The 22,099-nt window shown below is 56.7% G+C and overlaps 1 protein-coding gene across 1 annotated transcript in view; it reads right to left on the bottom strand.

Annotated features, from left to right (window-relative positions):
- Positions 1–5,810: 5,810 nt before the first annotated feature.
- The window catches only part of LOC137302396 (solute carrier family 2, facilitated glucose transporter member 4-like), a 49,610-nt gene continuing 33,321 nt past the window's right edge, over positions 5,811–22,099 (bottom strand). Inside the window, exons 3-11 of the mRNA XM_067972038.1 lie at positions 19,281–19,456; positions 16,004–16,128; positions 15,143–15,258; positions 12,875–13,037; positions 12,015–12,202; positions 10,300–10,404; positions 8,286–8,387; positions 7,408–7,611; positions 5,811–6,325 (exon numbers count right to left, since the gene is read on the bottom strand). Coding sequence (XP_067828139.1) covers positions 6,119–6,325; positions 7,408–7,611; positions 8,286–8,387; positions 10,300–10,404; positions 12,015–12,202; positions 12,875–13,037; positions 15,143–15,258; positions 16,004–16,128; positions 19,281–19,456 — 1,386 coding nt within the window. The 3' untranslated portion in view covers positions 5,811–6,118. The remainder of the gene's footprint in view (positions 6,326–7,407; positions 7,612–8,285; positions 8,388–10,299; positions 10,405–12,014; positions 12,203–12,874; positions 13,038–15,142; positions 15,259–16,003; positions 16,129–19,280; positions 19,457–22,099) is intronic.

Below are 22,099 nucleotides of genomic sequence, written 5' to 3'. Positions count from 1 at the left end.
TCCACACGCCTAGTCACCCCCTCAAAAAATTCAATCAAATTAGTCAGACATGATCTTCCCTTGACAAAGCCATGTTGACTATCCCTGATTAATCCTTGCTTCTCCAAGTGGAGACTAATTTTGTCCTTCAGAATTTTTTCCAATAATTTTCCTACCACTGATGTTAGGCTCACTGGCCTGTAGTTCCCCGGTTTTTCCCTACTCCCCTTCTTGAATAATGGTATGGCTCGGGGAAGAGATGGGGGAATGGGGGCTCGGGAAGGGATGGGGAGACAGGGGAATGGGGGCTCAGGGGAAGAGATGGGGGAATGGGGGCTCAGGGGAAGAGATGGGGAGACTAGGGAATGGGGGCTCGGGGGAAGAGAGAGAGAGTGGGGAATGGAGGCACGGGGGAAGAGAGGGAGAGTGGGGAATGGGGGTTGCGGAGGAGACTGAGGATTGGCGAGACTGGGGATCAGGAGTTCGAGGGGAGATTGGGGAAACTGAGGAATGGAGGTTCGAGGGGAGACTGGGGATTGGAGAGACTGAGAATTGGGCAGAATGGGGAATGGGGGTTCGGGCGAGACTGGGGATCGGGAAGACTTGGGAATGGGTGTTTGGGGAGGCTGGGGAATGGGGGTTTGGGAAGACTGGGGAATGGGGGTTTGTGGAGAAACTGGGGAATGGGGCATAGGGGTTCGGAGGAGACTCCGGATTGGGGAGATTGGGAGTTCAAAGGGAGATTGGGGAGACTGGGGAATGGAGGTTCGGGGGAGACTGGTGAATGGGGCGATTGGGGGCTCGGGAGAGAGATGGGGACTGGGGAATGGGAGCTTGCGGGGAGAGATGGGGAATGGGGCCTCAGGGTGAGAGGGAGATGGGAGGTCGGCGAAGAGGAGACTGGGGGTCAGGGGATTTGGGCTCAAGCGGGTGGGGGCGGGCGAGGGGACCAGTATTTCCCGCAGTGCCGGGAGCAGCAGCAGCAACGTGGAGAGTGGGAGCGGCACCGAGAGAGGAGCAGCCAGTAAAGGGGCGGGAGAAACCTGGCGAATGGGGAACCAGGGAACGGAAATGGAGGTTTATCACTGGAAGAACCAAGGGGGAAGGGAGGAGGGCTATTAGACCATGGGATCCATCACCACAAGTGACTACTGAGATAGCGACTAAAACTGCATTTCAAAGGGAATGGGATAAATATTTGAAATGGAGGAATGTAAAAAGGATCCGGGGGGGGGGGTGCGCAATGGGGTTATAGGAGACAGTGCCAGCACCCGGGGGCCGAATGGCCAGCTCCTGTGCTGTTATTTCTATAATTCTATGAAAACTTTCCTCTATTGAGACCGAACCCAGGGAGTGGTTTGGAAATGTTGGTGCCGAGTTGAGTTTTAGGCCGCGCAGTGCCCCAAACAGCGAGCCCACTGCCCCCCCCCCCCCCCCCCCGCCTACGTGCGACCTCTCGGCTTGGTTCGGTTCAGGTCGGTCTGTGCCGCCCGGTTTTGACGCGTGACGTCCCAGTGCAGATCGGCACCGACTCGGGCTCCCAGTTCCGGGTTTGTCACCGTCACACGGAACCAGAGTCCAAGGGAGATCGGGAGAGAGATGGGCCCTGTTAATAGTGGCATTGACTGGGGAGCCTGACTGCACCAAGGGGATTCTGCCTATGGTCTCAGGGTGAATATCAGCGGGTTATAGGATTACTACCAGTTACAGGTAGGGTATCAGGGCGTTACACCTATTACTACCAGTTACATATAGACTATCGGTGAGTTATTGTATTACTGTTGGTTATGAGAGGAATCTGAGTGTTACCACTTTACTATTAGTTATCAGTCCAATTTCAGTGAGTCACCATTAGTTTCTGGTGGAATCAAAGTTCCTCCCACCTTTGCTTTCCCCTCTCTCCCCCACCCCCCCCCACCTCAGTTTCTCCACTTCCCCGCCCTCCGTTCCCCCTCCCCCTCCCCCCCGTTCCTCCCCCCTCCCCGTCCTCCGTTCCCCCTCTCCCCTCCCCCCCGCCCTCGGTTCCCCCACCCCTCCCCCCCGCCCTCGGTTCCCCCTCCCCTCCCCCCCTCGGTTCCCCCTCCCCCCCGCCCTCTCACCCTCTGTTTCCCCTTTTCTCCTCACCCACGGTTCCCCCTCCCCCTCCTTCGGTTGTCCCTCGGCCCTCCCTCCCCCCCCCCCCCCTCGGTGCCCCTCGGCCCTCCCACCCCCCTCGGTTGCCCCTCGGCCCTCCCTCCCCCCCTCGGTTGCCCCTCGGCCCTCCCTCCCCCCCTCGGTTGCCCCTCGGCCTTCCCTCCCTCCCTCGGTTGCCCCTCGTCCCTCCCTCCCCCCCCCCGGTTGCCCCTCGTCCCTCCTCCCCCCCCCGGTTGCCCCTCGTCCCTCCCCCCCCCCATCGGTTGCCCCTCGTCCCTCCCCCCCCCCCATCGGTTGCCCCTCGTCCCTCCCCCCCCCCATCGGTTGCCCCTCGTCCCTCCCTCCCCCCCTCGGTTGCCCCTCGTACCTCCCTCCCCCCCTCGGTTGCCCCTCGTACCTCCCTCCCCCCCTCGGTTGCCCCTCGTACCTCCCCCGCCCCCCTCGGTTGCCCCTCGTCCCTCCCCCGCCCCCCTCGGTTGCCCCTCGTCCCTCCCCCGCCCCCCTCGGTTGCCCCTCGTCCCTCCCCCGCCCCCCTCGGTTGCCCCTCCCCCGCCCCCTTCGGTTGCCCCTCGTCCCCCCCCCCGCCCCCTCATCCCTCCCCCCCCTCGGTTGCCCCTCCCCCCTCCCCCGCTCGGTTTCCCCTCGTCCCTCCCCCCCCCCCCCTGGTTGCCCCTCGACCCCCCCCCCCTCGTCCCTCCCCCCCCCCTCGGTTGCCCCTCGTCCCTCCCCCCCCCCCCCCCTCGGTTGCCCCTCGTCCCTCCCCCCCCCCCCCCCCTCGGTTGCCCCTCGTCCCTCCCCCCCCCCTCGGTTGCCCCTCGTCCCTCCCCCCCCCCCCTCGGTTGCCCCTCGTCCCTCCCCCTCGGTTGCCCCCCCCCCCCTCGGTTGCCCCCCCCCCCTCGGTTGCCCCCCCCCCCCCCTCGGTTGCCCCCCCCCCCCCCTCGGTTGCCCCCCCCCCCCCCCCCCTCGGTTGCCCCCCCCCCCCCCCCCTCGGTTGCCCCTCGTCCCTCTCCCCCTGCCCACGGGGCCCTCCTGGCTCTTGGAGCTTCTCACACAACAGATACCAGTGCGAAAGCACGAGCAAAGATTCTCAACTGCAGAGGACCCAACTTTTATAAGGTGACGGCAATAACACTTGCCGCAGTCGTGTGATCTGTGTCACATGATCAGACAGCACATGGTCAGATGTCATGTGGTCAGAACAGCACGTGATCAAACCTCCAGGAATGCTTCCAACCAGAGTTGGCAACCCTAGCAAGGTACTGCTGGACACTGGGTGCCTGTGGAACCAGAACCGTCAAGGGGGGGAAATTACAACAATAAAAATCATGAGCTTTAAGGACTTTTTTTTTAGAACACATTGTCTGTCTGCATTGCCTCAGTAAATCGATGGGCCAAAGCCTGACTACTAATGTCGCACACCAGAGGCTTGTAGGCCGAAGCCTTACTGCTAATGTCACACACCAGGTTCCCATCGCAGTGAATTAAACCTCGTTAAGAAACTAGTGCAGTGTGGGGAATTCTTTTTTTTTCTTGGTTGTGATGGGGAAAGGATCCCTGCAAGAGGAGGCGGTGAGGGAAATGCGGCAATGGAAGAGCGCAAACTCTCAACACCTCCTCCTCGTCAGTCACTGCGCGGTCAACAGGTTGTTTGTCTTTCTTGAGTGGCCTGGTCTCCTGTTACACCCTATTTCTGTAGCCTTACTGCTGGTAAGAATGCGTGGAATTTGTTCTGTTTGCCCAAGGCTCCGCCCGGACTGGCTGTGACTGCGGTTTCACATTCTCCTCCATCTGTCCGAAACGTCGGCACAGAAGGCAAGCGAGAGAAGGTTTTCCTTCACACGCACTCCTCTACGGGGAAGGTCTACAGGCCCGTCGAACCAACCTAGCAGCCACCCTCCCCTCCAAACTTGAACCAAAACAAAAAATGACGTTGTCTTCACGAGGCGGCTGCTGATGGAGGGAGGTCACTCGGCCCATTCAGCCAGGAGAAAACCTACAGTCCCGTCTCTTAGATGATCCTCAGGTTTCCTGACTCCATTCCCTTACCTCCTGAATCCACTCCGTGTTTTGATCACTGCCTGGCACAAGTCTTGAGTTTGCCTTTGCTCGGTTGGACCCTTAACCCCCTTGTCCTACTGACTTGGTTTAGTTTGAAGTACTATTCCGCGGTTTCCTTTTCCGCTCCCTTGTCTGTCTTGCGTTCCTCTATAAGGTCACCTCTCAGGATGAAAAGTCCATCTCTCTCTCTCTCGAGCCTTTCCTCATAACCTCAGGCCCCCTGACAACAACAACTTGCATTTATATAGCGCCTTTGATGTAGTAAAAAGTCGCAAGGCGCTTCACAGGAACGATTATCAAACAAAATTAGCCGCATAAGGAGATATTAGGACAGCTTAGTCAAAGAGGTAGGTTTTAAGGAGCGTCTTACAGGAGGAGAGGCGGAGAGGTTTAGGGAGGGAATTCCAGAGCTTGGGGCTTAGGCAGCTGAAGGCACGGCCGCCAATGGTGGGGCGATGGAAATCGGGGATGCGCAAGAGGCCAGAATTGGAGGAGCGCAGAGATCTGGGAGGGTTGTAGGGGCTGGAGGAGGTAACAGAGATAGGGAGGGGGGGCGAGGCCATGGAGGGATTTGAACACAAGGATGAGAATTTTAAAATCGAGGTTTTAAACACTGGGGACCGGCCTCGTGGCTTTTCTCTGCACTACCTCCAGCAGTTGACCAGCCCCCTTGTGATGCGGTGACCAGAACTGGAGGCAGTGGCCAAGGTGCGGTGTGACCAGAGCCCTGTCCAGTGTGATCACTGTCTCCTCTGCCTTGTATCCCACTGTGTTGGCGATGGAGGTCAACATGGTATTGGCTTTGTTGATTGCTGCTCTGCATTGGTTGGACAGGTTAAGCGTCAAGTCTATTAAGACTGTGAGGTCTCTTTCAGCTTTGTCCTTAGCGCAGCAGCCCAAAACTAGGGGTCATATCAAGACTAGGGGTCGTATCAAAACTAGAGGTCATAAATATAAGATAGTCACTAATAAATCCAATAAGGAATTCAGGAGAAACTTCTTTACCCACAGAGTGGTGAGAATGTGGAACTTGCTACCATAAGGAGTGGTTGAGGTGAATAGCATTTAAGGGGAAGCTAGATAAACACATGAGGGAGAAAGGAATAAAAAGATATGCTGATAGGGTGAGATGAAGTAGAGTGGGAGGAGGCTCGTGTGCAGCATAAACACCGGCATGGATCAGTTGGGCCGAATGGCCTGTTTCTGTACTGTAAATTCTATGTAATCAAACCGTCCAGTTCGAAACCGGATCGGCAGGGTCTGCTTTGCCACAAAGCCTGGTCTCCACAAAGGTGCAGTCGTCCTTCGCCTGTTGCTCAAAGCCTGGGACCAATTCACTTAAAGGGAAAGCTGTCTGGAGGTGGGGGGGGGGGGGGTGTGGTGGAAGGTGGGGCTGGCAAATAACTCCACAGTGTGAGGTGTGTGGCTCCTTTAAGAGGAGTCACCGACAGCGAGACGCGCTAGCTGTGCTCTCCCCCCCACTTCGTGACTCGTCAGAGCGACTGCCATTTTGCTTTGGCTTTTCTTTGTTGTTTTTATCCCTGGAAAAGTATCTTGATGGACAGAACCAGATTACAGGAACCTGTCAGAGCTGACGATCTGCTTCGTGTTCCCCCGTCCTCTAGAATGGCAACGACAGATTTAAAAAACAAACACAAAACACCTTTTAATAAAACTGCAGAAAGCCAAAAACGGGATCAAAAATGTCCTCTTTTTGGTGCGTGTGCGTTGTTTGGGGGGTGGGAGCGAGAGGGAGGGGATAGGAACGTGGTACTTCCTTCCTCATCTGTCTTCCACCTCCGCTGGTCTCTCTCCCGCTCGCTCTCTCTCCCTTTCTCTCTCGTTCGCTCTCTCTTTCACTCTCTCACTCTCACTCTCTCGCTCTCTCCTGCTCTTATTCTTTTGCGCCCTCTCACACTCTCTCTCTCTCTCTCTTTCTCTCTCTCTCTCACAGGCTGGAGTCATCGTCAAGGTAGTCGAGCTCCGTGCTGTTCTGCTTGAACTCCTGGTCCAGGAGGGAGGGGCTCCTGCGGAAGGCGGAGGCGATCTGGTCGAAGGTCTTGCCGCGGGTCTCCGGCACCTTGAAGTAGGTGAGCCCGCAGAAAACGATGAGCAGGAAGGCAAAGATGAGGAAGACAAAGGGACCGCACAGCTCCTACCAAAGAAAGAATTTCCGTTTATACAGCACCTTTCACCACCTCAGGACGTCCCGAAGCTCTTTACATCCAATGAGGTGCTTTTTTTTTGAAGATTGGTCACTTGTTGTAATGTAGGAAATGCGGCAGCCAATTTGCGCACAGCAAGATCCCACGAACAGCAATGTGACAACGATGTTGGTTGAGGAATAAATATCGGCCCCAGGACACCTCCCCCCGTGCTCTTCTTTGAAACAGCAGCCGTGGGATCTGTTCCGTCCACCTGAGAGGGGGCAGACGGCGCCTCGGTTTAATGTCTCATCTGAAAGACCTCACCTCCGACAGTGCGGCGCTCCCTCAGTGCTGGCACTGGGAGTGTCGGCCTGGATTATGGGCTCAAGGCTCTGGAGTGGGGACTATGAACCCTCGACCTTCTGACTCAGAGGCGAGAGTGCTGCCCACCGAGCCACGGCCGACACCTAAACAAGACATTACGTTTAAGCTTTCTTTCTCCCACTCCCACCCCCTCCCCCTCCCCTGCTGTCCCAAAGGCACCTCCACCCTGGAGGGCATCACAGAAACAATATTCCAGTGGTCAACCTCCAAGGAACAGGCTCCCTCGGGAGACGGCGGAAGCAGTTATTGCCGATTCATTGAAATACTAATTAGAGATTTCTTTAAAAAAAAAATAACATTTTGGGATATAGTATGTGAGACATGACCTGTGGTGAGTGTAACAGGCTTGGGAGGGAACAGGCGGCTTCGGGCCTATGGTCCCCAAAGCTCTCCAACCTCCTCACCTCATGTCCGGGTCTGTTGGAGAGTAACTGAGAGAGATCGATCGCTACGATTAGTCAACAACTCCCGTTATCGTTGTATCGGGCGATTACCAGGATGGTAGAAGGTGAACTAGATGGGCTGTGGTCCTTTTTCGTCGAGCAACCCCGATGTTCCTATCCTTACCCGATGTCCACACGCACCCTTTACTTCTGAAGTAAACCTAAAAGGGGGCGCCGATTTCCCCCCCCCCACCACCACCACCACCACCGCGACGCAGCGACTGCCTCGGGTTATTTTTCCCGCCCTTGCTCCCCGTACGCACCACGATGTACTGGAACGACATCCCCACGATGAAGTTGGAGGTCCAGTTGGCGAATCCTGCCACCGTCATGGCAGCCGGCCGCGGCCCCTGGCTGAAGAGCTCGGCCACGATGAACCACGGGATGGGGCCCGGCCCGATCTCGAAGAAAGCCACAAAGCCAAAGATGGCCACCATGCTGATGTAGCTCATCCACGGCAGCTTGTCCTGCGAGGGGGGTGGGCAGAAAACAACGTCAAGCTCGGTGGGGATGACCGGAGGGCGACAATGTACAGCACTCCTCCCCTCCGCTGTCCCGCTGGGAGAGGGGGTAGAGGATCTAAAATTACAGATATGCTTTCACATTATTTTTTAATACGGAACGAAGACAGATCAGCGAATGTAGGAATTATGGTTAAACCACGATAGTAGGTCAGAGAATCACACAGAACAGGCCATTCGGCCCGTCGTGCCTGTGCTGGCTCTTTGAAACAGCTGTCCAATCAGTCCCACTCTCACCATCCCCGCTCTTTCCCCATAGGACCAGAGATTTAAGGTAATTGGCAAAAGAACCAGAGGGGAGATGAGGACATTTTTTTTCCGCAGCGAGTTGTTCTGATCTGGAATGCGCTGCCTGAAAGGGCGGTGGAAGCAGATTCAATAGTAACTTTCAAAAGGGAATTGGATAAATACTTGAAAACGAAAAATTTTCAGGGCTGTAGGGAAAGAGCAGGGGGGAGTGGGACTAATTGGATAGTTCTTTCAAAGGGCCGGCACAGGCACAATGGGCCGAATGGCCTCCTCCTGCGCTGTGCGATTCTACGATAATTAAATAAACTGAGATTGAGCATGTGCAAACATTGGGTGCCATCCATCGGCCAATCAGACGAGCTGTTACTCACCAGTAGCGCCAAGGAAGTGGTCATTATGAAGGCACAGACGCTCATTCCGGCCAGTCCGAGGAGGTGAAGAGTCCGCCGGCCCACTCGCTCCACGAGGAACAGCTGCGGAGTAACACAAGGGTGAGTCAGCTTCACGCAAGCCCCTACCTGAGGGAGGCCATTGAACCAGAATCAAAGAGCAGGCACGTGTCTCTCCACCAGAGAGCACTGGATAGCGATCAGGAGCAGGAACCCTGGCTGACGTCCACCCTCTCTCTATCCCAGGGTCAAAGGTTATTGATCAAGAGCGGGAAGCCTGGACTTCACACATTAAAACCGGCCGGTACAGACCAACCTGAACCAAACTGAGAGATCGCACAAAGGTCAGCGGGTTCAGTATTTGGGGCACTTCTCACGGTGCAAATTAGGCCTAAACTCAGCTCAGCACCAACATTTCTAAGCATCTCCCTGGGCTTTGACTCAATAAAAGAGAGTTTTCATAGAATGACAGAAATTACAGTACAGGAGGAGGTCATTAGGCCCCCAATGCTGATCCTCTCTCCTGTAACCCCATTCACCCCCAGATCCTTTTATATTCCTACTTTTCAAATATTTTTCCCATTCCCTTTTAAATGATATACTAGTCTCTGCCTCAACAGTCACTTCTACACTGTTCCATCAAACACTCCCAGGGCAGGTACAGCACGGGTTAGATACAGAGTAAAGCTCCCTCTACACTGTCCCATCAAACACTCCCAGGGCAGGTACAGCACGGGTTAGATACAGAGTAAAGCTCCCTCTACACTGTCCCATCAAACACTCCCAGGGCAGGTACAGCACGAGTTAGATACAGAGTAAAGCTCCCTCTACACTGTTCCGTCAAACACTCCCAGGGCAGGTACAGCACGGGTTAGATACAGAGTAAAGCTCCCTCTACACTGTCCCATCAAACACTCCCAGGGCAGGTACAGCATGGGTTAGATACAGAGTAAAGCTCCCTCTACACTGTCCCATCAAACACTCCCAGGGCAGGTACAGCACGGGTTAGATACAGAGTAAAGCTCCCTCTACACTGTCCCATCAAACACTCCCAGGGCAGGTACAGCATGGGTTAGATACAGAGTAAAGCTCCCTCTACACTGTCCCATCAAACACTCCCAGGGCAGGTACAGCACGGGTTAGATACAGAGTAAAGCTCCCTCTACACTGTCCCATCAAACACTCCCAGGGCAGGTACAGCACGGGTTAGATACAGGGTAAAGCTCCCTCTACACTGTCCCATCATACACTCCCAGGGCAGGCTCCAAGCTCAGAAGTGTGCTCCCTACATAGCATGTGGCTTCACTGCCAAATTAGGGATACATTTCTGCTGTGGGGCCATGCCCAGTAGGAACTGGATCGAGACTGACCAACTCATTTCATGTAGCAGCCTTTAAAGTCAGCTGGCAGCAGGAACCTTCCCCATGTTACTGTGGGCTGGATTAGAAACCAGCTCCTGGGTGAGCCCTGGCTCAGTGGGTAGCACTGAGTCAGAAGGTCATGGGTTCAAGCCCCAATCCAGAGACTTCAGCATGTAATCCAGGCCGACACTCCCAGTACAGTACTGTGGGAGCGCTGCACTGTCAGAGGTGCTGTCTTTCGGATGAGACGTTAAACTGAGGCTGAGGGGCGGACGTAAAAGATCCTGTGGCCACTATTGGAAGGAGAGCAGGGAAGGTGTCCTGGGCCAATATTTATCCCTCAACCAACATCGCTAAAAAAAAAATCTGGTCTTCATCACGGTGCTGATTTTGGACTCTTTCTGTGCGCAAATCGGCTGCCGCGTTTCCAACATCGCAACCCTTCAAAAAGTACTTAATTGGCTGTTTAAAGTGCTGGATAAATGCGAGTCCTTTCTTTCTTTGAAGAGGCAGCTTTCTGTCTCTCCCCGGTGGCGCAGTTGGTATGTGCCTTGTGGAGCCGGAAGGCTCCAGGTGGGGTTTGCGTTTGTCACATTTCACTGGCAGTAAAGCTTGTGTCCGATCACAGTACTCACAGAGACCACGGTAAAGGCCGTGTTGACGACGCCAACACCGATGGTGATGTAGACCGGCCGCTCGATGCCCATACTAATGAAGATGCTGGTGGAATAATAAAAGACCTGGCGGGAGAGAGAGTGAGAGTGAGACACGTCAACCCTGTCCCACGCGGACACTCGAAGCCCTTCAGACAGAACAGATCACGGCAATTCGACAAGACGCAACCTCCATTCCCCCCCCTTTTCCCCGGGGCACGGGCCCCCGCCGCCCTCTAGTACTTCACCAAGTGGCCGTTCTTCCCGCGCGAGCCTACGCGGCAAACGTCGACGGGCTATTCGACTGCAGAGGGCGTCGCAGTGGAGCTCGATTCCGCACTGCGATTAGAACCCAGCTCCCAAATTTGGAAGGGAGATGTTTAACTTTATTTCACGCAGTTTCCCAATGCAGTTTCTACTGTTGCTCACTATATTTGATTAGACACTCGGTGAAAGCCGTGTTTTTAATTCCCCTGCTTGTGTCCCGCTTGTCCCAATGAGGGCTTGTTCGAGGCCCAATAAGCACAGAGGCCCCGTGTTTTTTTTTCGCACTGCCTTTGATAGCAGCCCTGAGGACCCATTTAAAAAAAAAAGCAGTTCACGGCAGTGTTGTGGCAATGGTACTGGACTGTAGCAACCCAGAGGTCATGAGTTCAAATCCCACCATTGCAAGTTGGGAAAACAGAATTCGATAAAATCTGGCAATATTCTGACATCAGAGAATGACGGCGACAGCCAACAAAATTGTCGTTACAACCTGACTGGTTCACTGACGTCCTTCACGGAAGGGAACTTGCCGTCCTTACCCCGGTCTGGGCCTACATGTAACTCCAGGCCCACACTGTGTGGCTGACTCGTAATGCGCTCAGGGGACAGGCAGTAAACAGGACCTTGCCAGTGTCGCCCACATCCCAAGAACAAAATAAATAAATCTGCTGAGCTGCTGGATTGTTGTCAAAAACTCTTACTGTGCTCCGCAGAACCCAGAATGGGCCTACGTTTGCCGCACAACACTGGTTGATTCTTAATGTCCTGGTCCAGCAAGACGGTCAGTTGTACAAACAAGTGATCTGGCAACTAAGGGTGGGCAATAAATAAGACCTTTCCAGTGACGCCCACATCCCCAGGAAAGATATTTTTTAAAAATTCGGGTCCAGTGCACAACAGACTCGGGCCGAATTCCGTTCACTCATCACCCTCCCCGTGCTCGCTGACCGGTCTGGCAACGCCTCGATTTTAAAACTCTCGTCCTCGCTTTCAAATCCCTCCATGGCCTCGCCCCCTCTCCCTATCTCTGTAACCTCCTCCAGCCCCTACAACCCTCCGAGATCTCTGCGCTCCTCCAGTTCCGGCCTCTTGCGCATCCCCCGAATGTCGTCGCCCCCCCGCCGTTGGCGGCCGTGCCTTCAGCTGCCTCGGCCCCAAGCTCTGGAATTCCCTCGCTAAACCTCTCCGCCTCTCTCCTTTAAGACCGAGCTTTTGGTCACCTGTCGTAATGTCTCCTTTTATGGCTCGGTGTCGGATTTCTTGTCTGATAATCGCTCCTGTGAGGCGCCTTGGGGACGATTTTACAACGTTAAAGGCATTGCTGTTGTTGTTCTAACTAGGCCAAGCCGCGGCCAAAAATACTAATGCACTCGGGACTGCATTTGAAGACTTCTAATGGATGTCACCAAGCTGCAGTTTGTCACACTTACTGCGTTGATACCCGACAATTGCTGGGACAGCTGAAGCATGATCGCGATGAAGATGGGCTGTCGATACGAAGGCATCTTGAAGAGCTGAGCGATGGTAACCTTGGGCTCCATGTCCATTCTCCTCTTCTCCTCCTTCATTTCTGTCAGCGACTTGGTGACATCTTGTCTTCCCGTCAACCTTCTCAGACCTGCACCGAAATGGAGGGGGGGTTTGCGGGGATTGGTATTTTACTTTTAAAAACTGAAAAACAAAACATTTTGTATTTTTCAGTTTTTTTTCTTCCCTCCCCAGGTGTCAGCCCTGGCTCAGTGGGTCAGAGGGTCGTGGGGTCGAGCCCCTCTTCAGGGATTTGAGCCTCATAATCCCAGGCCGACATTCCCGGCGCCGGTACTGAGGGAGTGCTGCACTGTCGGAGGTGCCGTCTTTCGGATGAGACGTTAAACCGAGGCCCCCGTCTGCCCTCTCAGGCGGACGTAAAAGATCCCACGGCTACTACTGGAGGAAGAGCAGGGGAGCTCTCCCCCCGGTGTCCTGCGGCAAATATTTATCCCTCAAACAAAATCACCAAAAGAACAGATTATCTGGTCATTTATCACATTGCTGCTAGTGGGATCTTGCTGTGCGCAAATTGGCTGCCACGTTTCCTACATTACATCAGTGGCTACACTTCAAAAAAGTATTTCATTGGCTGTAAAGCTCTTTGGAACGTCCTGAGGATGTGAAAGGCGCTATATAAATGCAAGTTGTTTCTTTTCTTTTAAAAGGCAGCTCTCTATCTCCCCGCGGTGGTTCGGTTGGTACGTGCCGCGCTGCACAGGTCGGAGCTACGTTAGTCGGAGGGACGCCGTCCTCCACTCACATTTCTTGGCCATGCTTTCTTCGTTGTGGACGATGTAGAGATACCTCGGGCTCTCTGGGCACAGGGGGAGAAGGATGACCTGCAGGATGGCAGGGAACACCGTTACTGCCAGTAGGAAAGGCCAAAGATTGTCCGTCCCCAGGATGACGTTCAGGCCAAAGACCTGCCAAGACACACAATGTAAAGATTTCGTTAGACATCATGTGGGCTTCTCGTAGGCCGGGCTCGGCCCGTGGCCATGACAACGTCACTGCCGGTCTCCTGCCCATTCCTCTTTACCCCAGTGTCCCATGCCCTGTACCTATGTCCCGTATCCTGTACCCCAGTGTCCCGTATCCTGTACCTATGGCCTGTACCCTGTACCCCAGTGTCCCGTATCCTGTACCTATGGCCTGTACCCTGTACCCCAATGTCCCGTGCCCTGTACCTATGGCCCGTATCCTGTACCCCAATGTCCCGTGCCCTGTACCTATGGCCCGTATCCTGTACCCCAGTGTCCCATTCCCTGTACCCCAGTGTCCCATTCCCTGTACCCCAGTGTCCCATACCCTGTACCCCAGTGTCCCATTCCCTGTACCCCAGTGTCCCGTACCCTGTACCCCGCTGTCCCATTCCCTGTACCCCAGTGTCCCGTACCCTGTACCCCAGTGTCCCATACCCTGTACCCCAGTGTCCTCTATCCTGTACCCCAGTGTCCCATTCCCTGTACCCCAGTGTCCCATTCCCTGTACCCCAGTGTCCAGTACCCTGTACCCCAGTGTCCCATTCCCTGTACCCCAGTGTCCCATAACCTGTACCCCAGTGTCCCATTCCCTGTACCCCAGTGTCCCGTACCCTGTACCCCAGTGTCCCGTACCCCAGTGTCCCATTCCTTGTAGCCGAGTGTCCCGTACCCTGTACCCCAGTGTCCCTTTCCCTGTACCGCAGTGTCCTGTACCCCAGTGTCCCGTTCCCTGTATCCCAGTTTCCCGTAACCTGTGCCCCAGTGTCGCGTACCCTGTGCCTTAGTGTCCCCTACATCGTACCCCAGTGTCCTGTTTCCTGTACCTGAGTGTCCCATACCCTACGCCCTAGTGTCCCGTACCCTGAACCCAGTGTCCAGTACCCTGTACCCCAGTGTCCCTTTCCCTGTACTGCAGTGTCCTGTACCCCAGTGTCCCGTTCCCTGTACCCCAGTTTCCCGTAACCTGTGCCCCAGTGTCGCGTACCCTGTGCCTTAGTGTCCCCTACATCGTACCCCAGTGTCCTGTTTCCTGTACCTGAGTGTCCCATACCCTACGCCCTAGTGTCCCGTACCCTGAACCCAGTGTCCCGTACCCTGTACCCCAGTGTCCAGTACCCTGTACCCCAGCGTCCAGTACCCTGTACCACAGTGTCCAGTACCCTGTACCCCAGTGTCCAGTACCCTGTACCCCAGCGTCCCGTACCCTGTACCCCAGCGTCCAGTACCCTGTACCCCAGCGTTCAGTACCCTGTACCCCAGTGTCCAGTACCCTGTACCCCAGCGTCCCATACCCTGTACCCCAGCGTCCAGTACCCTGTACCCCAGCGTCCAGTACCCTGTACCCCAGCGTCCCGTACCCTGTACCCCAGCGTCCAGTACCCTGTACCCCAGCGTCCCGTACCCTGTACCCCAGCGTCCAGTACCCTGTACCCCAGCGTCCAGTACCCTGTACCCCAGCGTCCAGTACCCTGTACCCCAGCGTCCAGTACCCTGTACCCCAGCGTCCCGTACCCTGTACCCCAGCGTCCCGTACCCTGTACCCCAGTGTCCAGTACCCTGTACCCCAGCGTCCCCTACCCTGTACTCCAGCGTCCCGTACCCTGTACCCCAGCGTCCAGTACCCTGTACCCCAGCGTCCCGTACCCTGTACCCCAGCGTCCCGTACCCTGTACCCCAGTGTCCAGTACCCTGTACCCCAGCGTCCCGTACCCTGTACCCCAGCGTCCAGTACCCTGTACCCCAGCGTCCCGTACCCTGTACCCCAGCGTCCAGTACCCTGTACCCCAGCGTCCCGTACCCTGTACCCCAGCGTCCAGTACCCTGTACCCCAGCGTCCCGTACCCTGTACCCCAGCGTCCAGTACCCTGTACCCCAGTGTCCCGTACCCTGTACCCCAGCGTCCAGTACCCTGTACCCCAGTGTCCCGTACCCTGTACCCCAGCGTCCAGTACCCTGTACCCCAGTGTCCCGTACCCTGTACCCCAGCGTCCAGTACCCTGTACCCCAGTGTCCCGTACCCTGTACCCCAGTGCCTCATGCTACACCTGAGCAATTAGGATCCCTGACACAATGGCCAGCTGGTGCAAGGTTCCTAGAGTTCCTCGTAGTCTAGTTGGTGAAATCTCTCCAACATACATTGGAACCAAACCAGAGGAAATACCTGCAGAGAAATAATGAGATCATAACTCACAGGGTCCACCAATCACAAAACAGGACACATTCCCCACAAGATCCACCAATCACAAAACAGGACTCATTCCCCACAGGATCCACCAATCACAAAACAGGACTCATTCCCCACAAGATCCACCAATCACAAAACAGGACTCATTCCCCACAGGATCCACCAATCACAAAACAGGACTCATTCCCCACAAGATCCACCAATCACAAAACAGGACTCAGTCCCCACAGGATCCACCAATCACCGAAGAGGACTCATTCCCCGCAGGATCCACCAATCACCAAAAAGGACTCATTCCCCACAGGATCCACCAATCACTGAACAGGACTCATTCCCCACAGGATCCACCAATCACTGAACAGGACTCAGTCCCCACAGGATCCACCAATCACTGAACAGGACTCATTCCCCACAGGATCCACCAATCACCGAACAGGACTCAGTCCCCACAGGATCCACCAATCACCGAACAGGACTCAGTCCCCACAGGATCCACCAATCACTGAACAGGACTCATTCCCCACAGGATCCACCAATCACCGAACAGGACTCATTCCCCACAGGATCCACCAATCACCGAACAGGACTCATTCCCCACAGGATCCACCAATCACCGAACAGGACTCAGTCCCCACAGGATCCACCAATCACTGAACAGGACTCATTCCCCACAGGATCCACCAATCACTGAACAGGACTCAGTATTTGCTTGGAATCTCACCAGAGTAAGCACCAATAACGAATCGCCCCAGGATTAACATCTCGTACGATTGGCAGTATTTCGACAGCCCCATCAGTACTCCTCCAGTCACCGCGAGGATGTTGTTGGCCAGCATGGCCTTCTTCCTGTAAGGCAGGCAATGAGTTAGGCAGGCCCAACTCCCCCCGGGCACAGGAGGCCACTGGGCCCGACTCCCCCCGGGCACAGGAGGCCACTGGGCCCGACTCCCCCCGGGCACAGGAGGCCACTGGGCCCAACTCCCCCCGGGCACAGGAGGCCACTGGGCCCAACTCCCCCCGGGCACAGGAGGCCACTGGGCCCGACTCCCCCCGGGCACAGGAGGCCACTGGGCCCGACTCCCCCCGGGCACAGGAGGCCACTGGGCCCGACTCCCCCCGGGCACAGGAGGCCACTGGGCCCGACTCCCCCCGGGCACAGGAGGCCACTGGGCCCGACTCCCCCCGGGCACAGGAGGCCACTGGGCCCAACTCCCCCCGGGCACAGGAGGCCACTGGGCCCGACTCCCCCCGGGCACAGGAGGCCACTGGGCCCAACTCCCCCCGGGCACAGGAGGCCACTGGGCCCAACTCCCCCCGGGCACAGGAGGAGGCCGCTCGGCCCGACTCTCCCCTGGCACAGGAGGCCACTGGGCCCAACTCCCCCCGGGCACAGGAGGCCACTGGGCCCAACTCCCCCCGGGCACAGGAGGCCACTGGGCCCCACTCCCCCCGGGCACAGGAGGAGGCCGCTCGGCCCGACTCTCCCCGGGCACAGGAGGAGGCCACTGGGCCCAACTCCCCCCGGGCACAGGAGGCCACTGGGCCCGACTCCCCCCGGGCACAGGAGGCCACTGGGCCCAACTCCCCCCGGGCACAGGAGGCCACTGGGCCCAACTCCCCCCGGGCACAGGAGGCCACTGGGCCCGACTCCCCCCGGGCACAGGAGGCCACTGGGCCCCACTCCCCCCGGGCACAGGAGGCCACTGGGCCCGACTCCCCCCGGGCACAGGAGGCCACTGGGCCCCACTCCCCCCGGGCACAGGAGGCCACTGGGCCCCACTCCCCCCGGGCACAGGAGGCCACTGGGCCCAACTCCCCCCGGGCACAGGAGGCCACTGGGCCCCACTCCCCCCGGGCACAGGAGGCCACTGGGCCCCACTCCCCCCGGGCACAGGAGGAGGCCGCTCGGCCCGACTCTCACCTGGGTACAGGAGGCCACTGGGCCCGACTCCCCCCGGGAACAGGAGGCCACTGGGCCCGACTCCCCCCGGGCACAGGAGGAGGCCACTGGGCCCGACTCTCCCCGGGCACAGGAGGCCACTGGGCCCAACTCTCCCCGGGCACAGGAGGAGGCCACTGGGCCCGACTCCCCCCGGGCACAGGAGGAGGCCGCTCGGCCCGACTCTCACCTGGGTACAGGAGGCCACTGGGCCCGACTCCCCCCGGGTACAGGAGGCCACTGGGCCCGACTCCCCCCGGGCACAGGAGGCCACTGGGCCCGACTCCCCCCGGGCACAGGAATCCACTGGGTCCTACTCCCCCTGGGCACAGGAATCCACTGGGTCCTACTCCCCCTGGGCACAGGAATCCACTGGGTCCGACTCCCCCTGGGCACAGGAATCCACTGGGTCCTACTCCCCCTGGGCACAGGAATCCACTGGGTCCTACTCCCCCTGGGCACAGGAATCCACTGGGTCCTACTCCCCCTGGGCACAGGAATCCACTGGGTCCTACTCCCCCTGGGCACAGGAATCCACTGGGTCCTACTCCCCCTGGGCACAGGAATCCACTGGGTCCTACTCCCCCTGGGCACAGGAATCCACTGGGTCCTACTCCCCCTGGGCACAGGAATCCACTGGGTCCTACTCCCCCTGGGCACAGGAATCCACTGGGTCCTACTCCCCCTGGGCACAGGAATCCACTGGGTCCTACTCCCCCTGGGCACAGGAGGCTATTGGGCCCGACTCTCCCGTGGGCACAGGAGGCCACTGGGCCCGACTCTCCCCGGGCACAGGAGGCCACTGGGCCCGACTCTCCCCGGGCACAGGAGGCCACTGGGCCCGACTCTCCCCGGGCACAGGAGGTTACTGGGCCCGACTCTCCCCGGGCACAGGAGGAGGCCGCTCGGCCCGACTCTCCCCTGGGTACAGGAGGCCACTTGGCCCGACTCTCCCTGGGCACAGGAGGCCACTTGGCCCGACTCTCCCCGGGCACAGGAGGCCACTGGGCCCGACTCTCCCTGGGCACAGGAGGAGGCCGCTCGGCCCGACTCTCCCCGGGCGCAGGAGGTCACTGGAACCAACTCTCCCCAGGCACAGGAGGCCGCTCGGCCCGACTCTCCCCGGGCACAGGAGGCCGCCGAGCCTGACTCTCCCCGGACGGCTGCCCTGACATTGTAGCCAGGACAAGTCTGAAGTTCGATATGTGTCGGGCCTTTTAACGCGGAGCTCCCTGAGGTAGCACCTCACTGTCTTCTCAATAAGAGCCAACGAGACACGCCGAGAGATCCTGCAAACTGCTCTCCGATCCCACACTCAGGCCAGGCCTGGGGAGGGGGGGTGCGGTTAAAAATGAGGCCAGTCTACTCCCCTCTCCCCACCTTCGATCCCGTTGCCTTCCCGCCCTCTCGCGATCGTAACCTGCACTTTGGAGCAGGCGAGCTGGCCCGCAAGAAGGCGGTGTTTTAGGCAGGGGCTTGTGAGGAGGTGGTGGGGGCTGGAGGGGGGCTGGGGAGCAGCGAGCAGTGACGGCTCCCCCGACCAGGCCAGACCTGTGGGGGGGAGTGGGGGGTGGGCTGGTTCCTGGGTCAGAATAGGCCCAGGCAGGAGTGCACCTCCAGGCCTGACGAGGAAGCTTTGGGCCTTCGCAGCCAACCTCCCCACCCCTCAACTGAGTGCCGACTCCCCGGGTTTCCCACCCGCATGAGGTGGATCATGCGCTCTATTCCCATAAACTCGAGGCCAAGAGGGTCAATGGGCTATTTGACTGTGGGAGGGTGTCGCACCCTTCCTCTCCCCCTAATATCCTGCGTTTTCCAGGGCAGGGGGAAAAGGAGGGGAGGGTCGCTGGGCTAGCGATCGGGAGCGGGAATCCCTAGCCGTTTCAACCCGGCCCACCCCAACCCCTTCCTCAACCCAGAAGTGGTGAGGCTGACTGTAGAGCCCTCCCCCCCATCCACACATCATCGAGACCAGACTGAGGAGGGTTGGGGGGAGGACTGTCGTGGCTGGGTGAGTTCGCCTGGAGATTCCCCCCCACCCCTCCCCGGTCGGCCTTACCTGCCCAGCCACTCAGCGAGAGTGCCCACCAAGAACGAGGAGGCCATCCCCCCGACGGAAAATATGGCAACCGACAGGGACCAGAGTGTGGTAAGCATCGCTTGGTCGATGGGCTGGGGCTGTTCGACCCCCGTCTGTCGCCGCATCCAAGTCTCATTGTAACTCCGCTCGATAATCTACAACCAGAAGAAGAGGTTGGGGGGGTGGGACGGGGTTGGGGGAAGAGAAAATTAATTTCTAGTTTATACCTTCGTCGTTCTACCCTCCTGCCTTGAAGGCAGCAGCCCAGGTCACCCTCATGCTCCCCCCGAGTGAGGGTGGCGGCGAGCTATTCGACCACGGCGTGCATCACAACCCAGCCCAATCCCGCCCCTCGCCCGACGCACACACTTTCCAGCAGGAAAGAAAGAATTTTGCATTTATACAGTGCCGTTCACCACCTCAGGACGTCCCAAAGCACTTCCCGGCTAATGAAGTACTGTTTGAAGTGTAGTCACTGTTGTAATGTAGGAAACCCGGCGGCCAATTTGCGCACAGCAAGATCCCACAAACAGCAATTTGATAATCATATCATAGAATCATAGAATGGCCACAGCACAGAAGGAGGCTATTCGGCCCGTCAAGTCCTTGCCGGCTCTGTGCAAGAGCAATCCAGCCAGTCCCACTCCCCCGCCCTATCCCCGTAGCCCTGCAAATTTTTTCCCTTCAAGTACTTATCCAGTTCCCTTTTGAAGGCCATGATTGAATCTGCCTCCACCACCCCCTCGGGCAGTGCATTCCAGATCCTAACCACTCGCTGAGTAAAAAAGTTTTTCCTCATGTCCCCTTTGGTTCTTTTGCCAATCACCTTAAATCTATGCCCTCTGGTTCTTGACCCTTCCGCCAATGGGAAACAGTTTCTCTCTATCTACTCTGTCTGGACCCTTCATGATTTTGAATACCTCTATCAAATCTCCTCGCAACCTTCTCTGTTCCAAGGAGAACAATCCCAGCTTCTCCAGTCTATCCACGTAACTGAAGTCCCTCATCCCTGGAATCATTCTAGTAAATCTCCTCTGCACCCTCTCCAAAGCCTTCACATCCTTCCTAAAGAGCGGTGCCCAGAACTGGACACAATACTCCAGTTGTGGCCAAACCAGTGTTTTATAAAGGTTCATCATAACTTCTTTGCTTTTGTACTCTGTGCCTCTATTTATAAAGCCCAGGATCCCGTATGCTTTTTTAACCGCTTTCTCAACCTGCCCTGCCACCTTCAACGATTTGTGCACATAAACCCCCAGATCTCTCTGTTCCTGTACCCCTCTTTAGAATTGTGCTCTTTAGTTTATATTGCCTCTCCTCATTTTTCCTACCACTTCTGCGTTAAATTTCATCTGCCACGTGTCCGCCCATTCCACCAGCCTGTCTATGTCCTCTTGAAGTCTATCACTATCCTCCTCACTGTTCACTACCCTTCCAAGTTTTGTGTCACCCGCAAATTGTGCCCTGTACACCCAAGTCCAAGTCATTAATATATATCAAGAAAAGCAGTGGTCCCAACACCGACCCCTGGGGAACACCACTGTACACCTCCCTCCAGTCCGAAAAACACCGTTCACCACTACTCTCTGTTTCCTGTCACTTAGCCAATTCTGTATCCATGCTGCCGCTGCCCCCTTTATTCCATGGGCTTCAATCTTGATGACAAGCCTATTATGTGGCACTTTATCAAACGCCTTTTGAAAGTCCATATACACCACATCAACCGCATTGCCCTCATCAACCCTCTCTGTTACCTCATCAAAAAACTCAATCAAGTTAGTTAAACACGATTTGCCTTTAACAAATCCGTGCTGGCTTTCCTTAATCAATCCACACTTGTCCAAGTGACTGCTAATTCTGTCCCGGATTATTGTTTCTAAAAGTTTCCCCACCACCGAGGTTAAACTGACTGGCCTGTAGTTGCTGAGTTTATCCTTACACCCTTTTTTGAACAAGGGTGCAACAATTGCAATTCTCCAGTCCTCTGGCCCCGTATCAATGGATGTTTGGAAGATTGTGGCCAGTACCTCCGCAATTTCCACCCTTACTTCCCTCAGCAGCCTAGGATGCATCCCATCCGGTCCGGGTGACTTATCTACTTTAAGTACAGCTAGCCTTTCCAGTACCTCCTCTTTATCAATTTTCAGTATCTCAACTAACTCCCCTTTTACTGTGACTTTGGCAGCATCTTCTTCCTTGGTAAAGACAGATGTAAAATACTCATTTAGTACCTCGGCCATGACTAGATCATCTGTTTTTTTAGTGATGTTGGTTGAGGGATAAATATAGGCCGGGACACTGGGGAGAACTCCCCCCTGCTCTTCTTTGAACAATGACGTGGGATCTTTTACGTCCACCTGAGAGGGGCAGACGGGGCCTTGGGTTTAACGTCTCATCCGAGAGACGGCACCTCCGGCAGTGCAGCACTCCCTCAGTACTGGCACTGGGAATGTCGGCCTGGATTACGGGCTCAAGTCTCTGGAGTGGGGCCTGAACCCACGACCTTATGAGAGTGCCACCCACTGAGCCACAGCCAGCACCCAAAGGAGCAGGGACCCTGGCTGATATATTCACCCTCCCCCAACCCAGGGATACTGAGGCCAATTGTAGCCACGGCCCCCCTCCCCTCCCCCAATTCTGGCGGGATCTTTTAGCACTCATTGAGGTAACAGCCCCTTTAAAGGTATTTATGCAGCATTAAAGGCTCCGTACTGGGCTGGAACGTTCCAGCTGTCTGGGCTATCATGGTCAGCGATCAGAGATCATGCCTCAAAGCCAGGTCATTCCATCAGCCAATA

The sequence above is a fragment of the Heptranchias perlo genome, chromosome 35 (assembly GCF_035084215.1).
Source record: "Heptranchias perlo isolate sHepPer1 chromosome 35, sHepPer1.hap1, whole genome shotgun sequence".
In the NCBI taxonomy this organism is placed as follows: Eukaryota; Metazoa; Chordata; class Chondrichthyes; order Hexanchiformes; family Hexanchidae; genus Heptranchias; species Heptranchias perlo.
The sequence above is the reverse complement of the archived record's forward strand: the minus strand, read 5'-3'. Positions and strand labels throughout refer to the sequence as shown.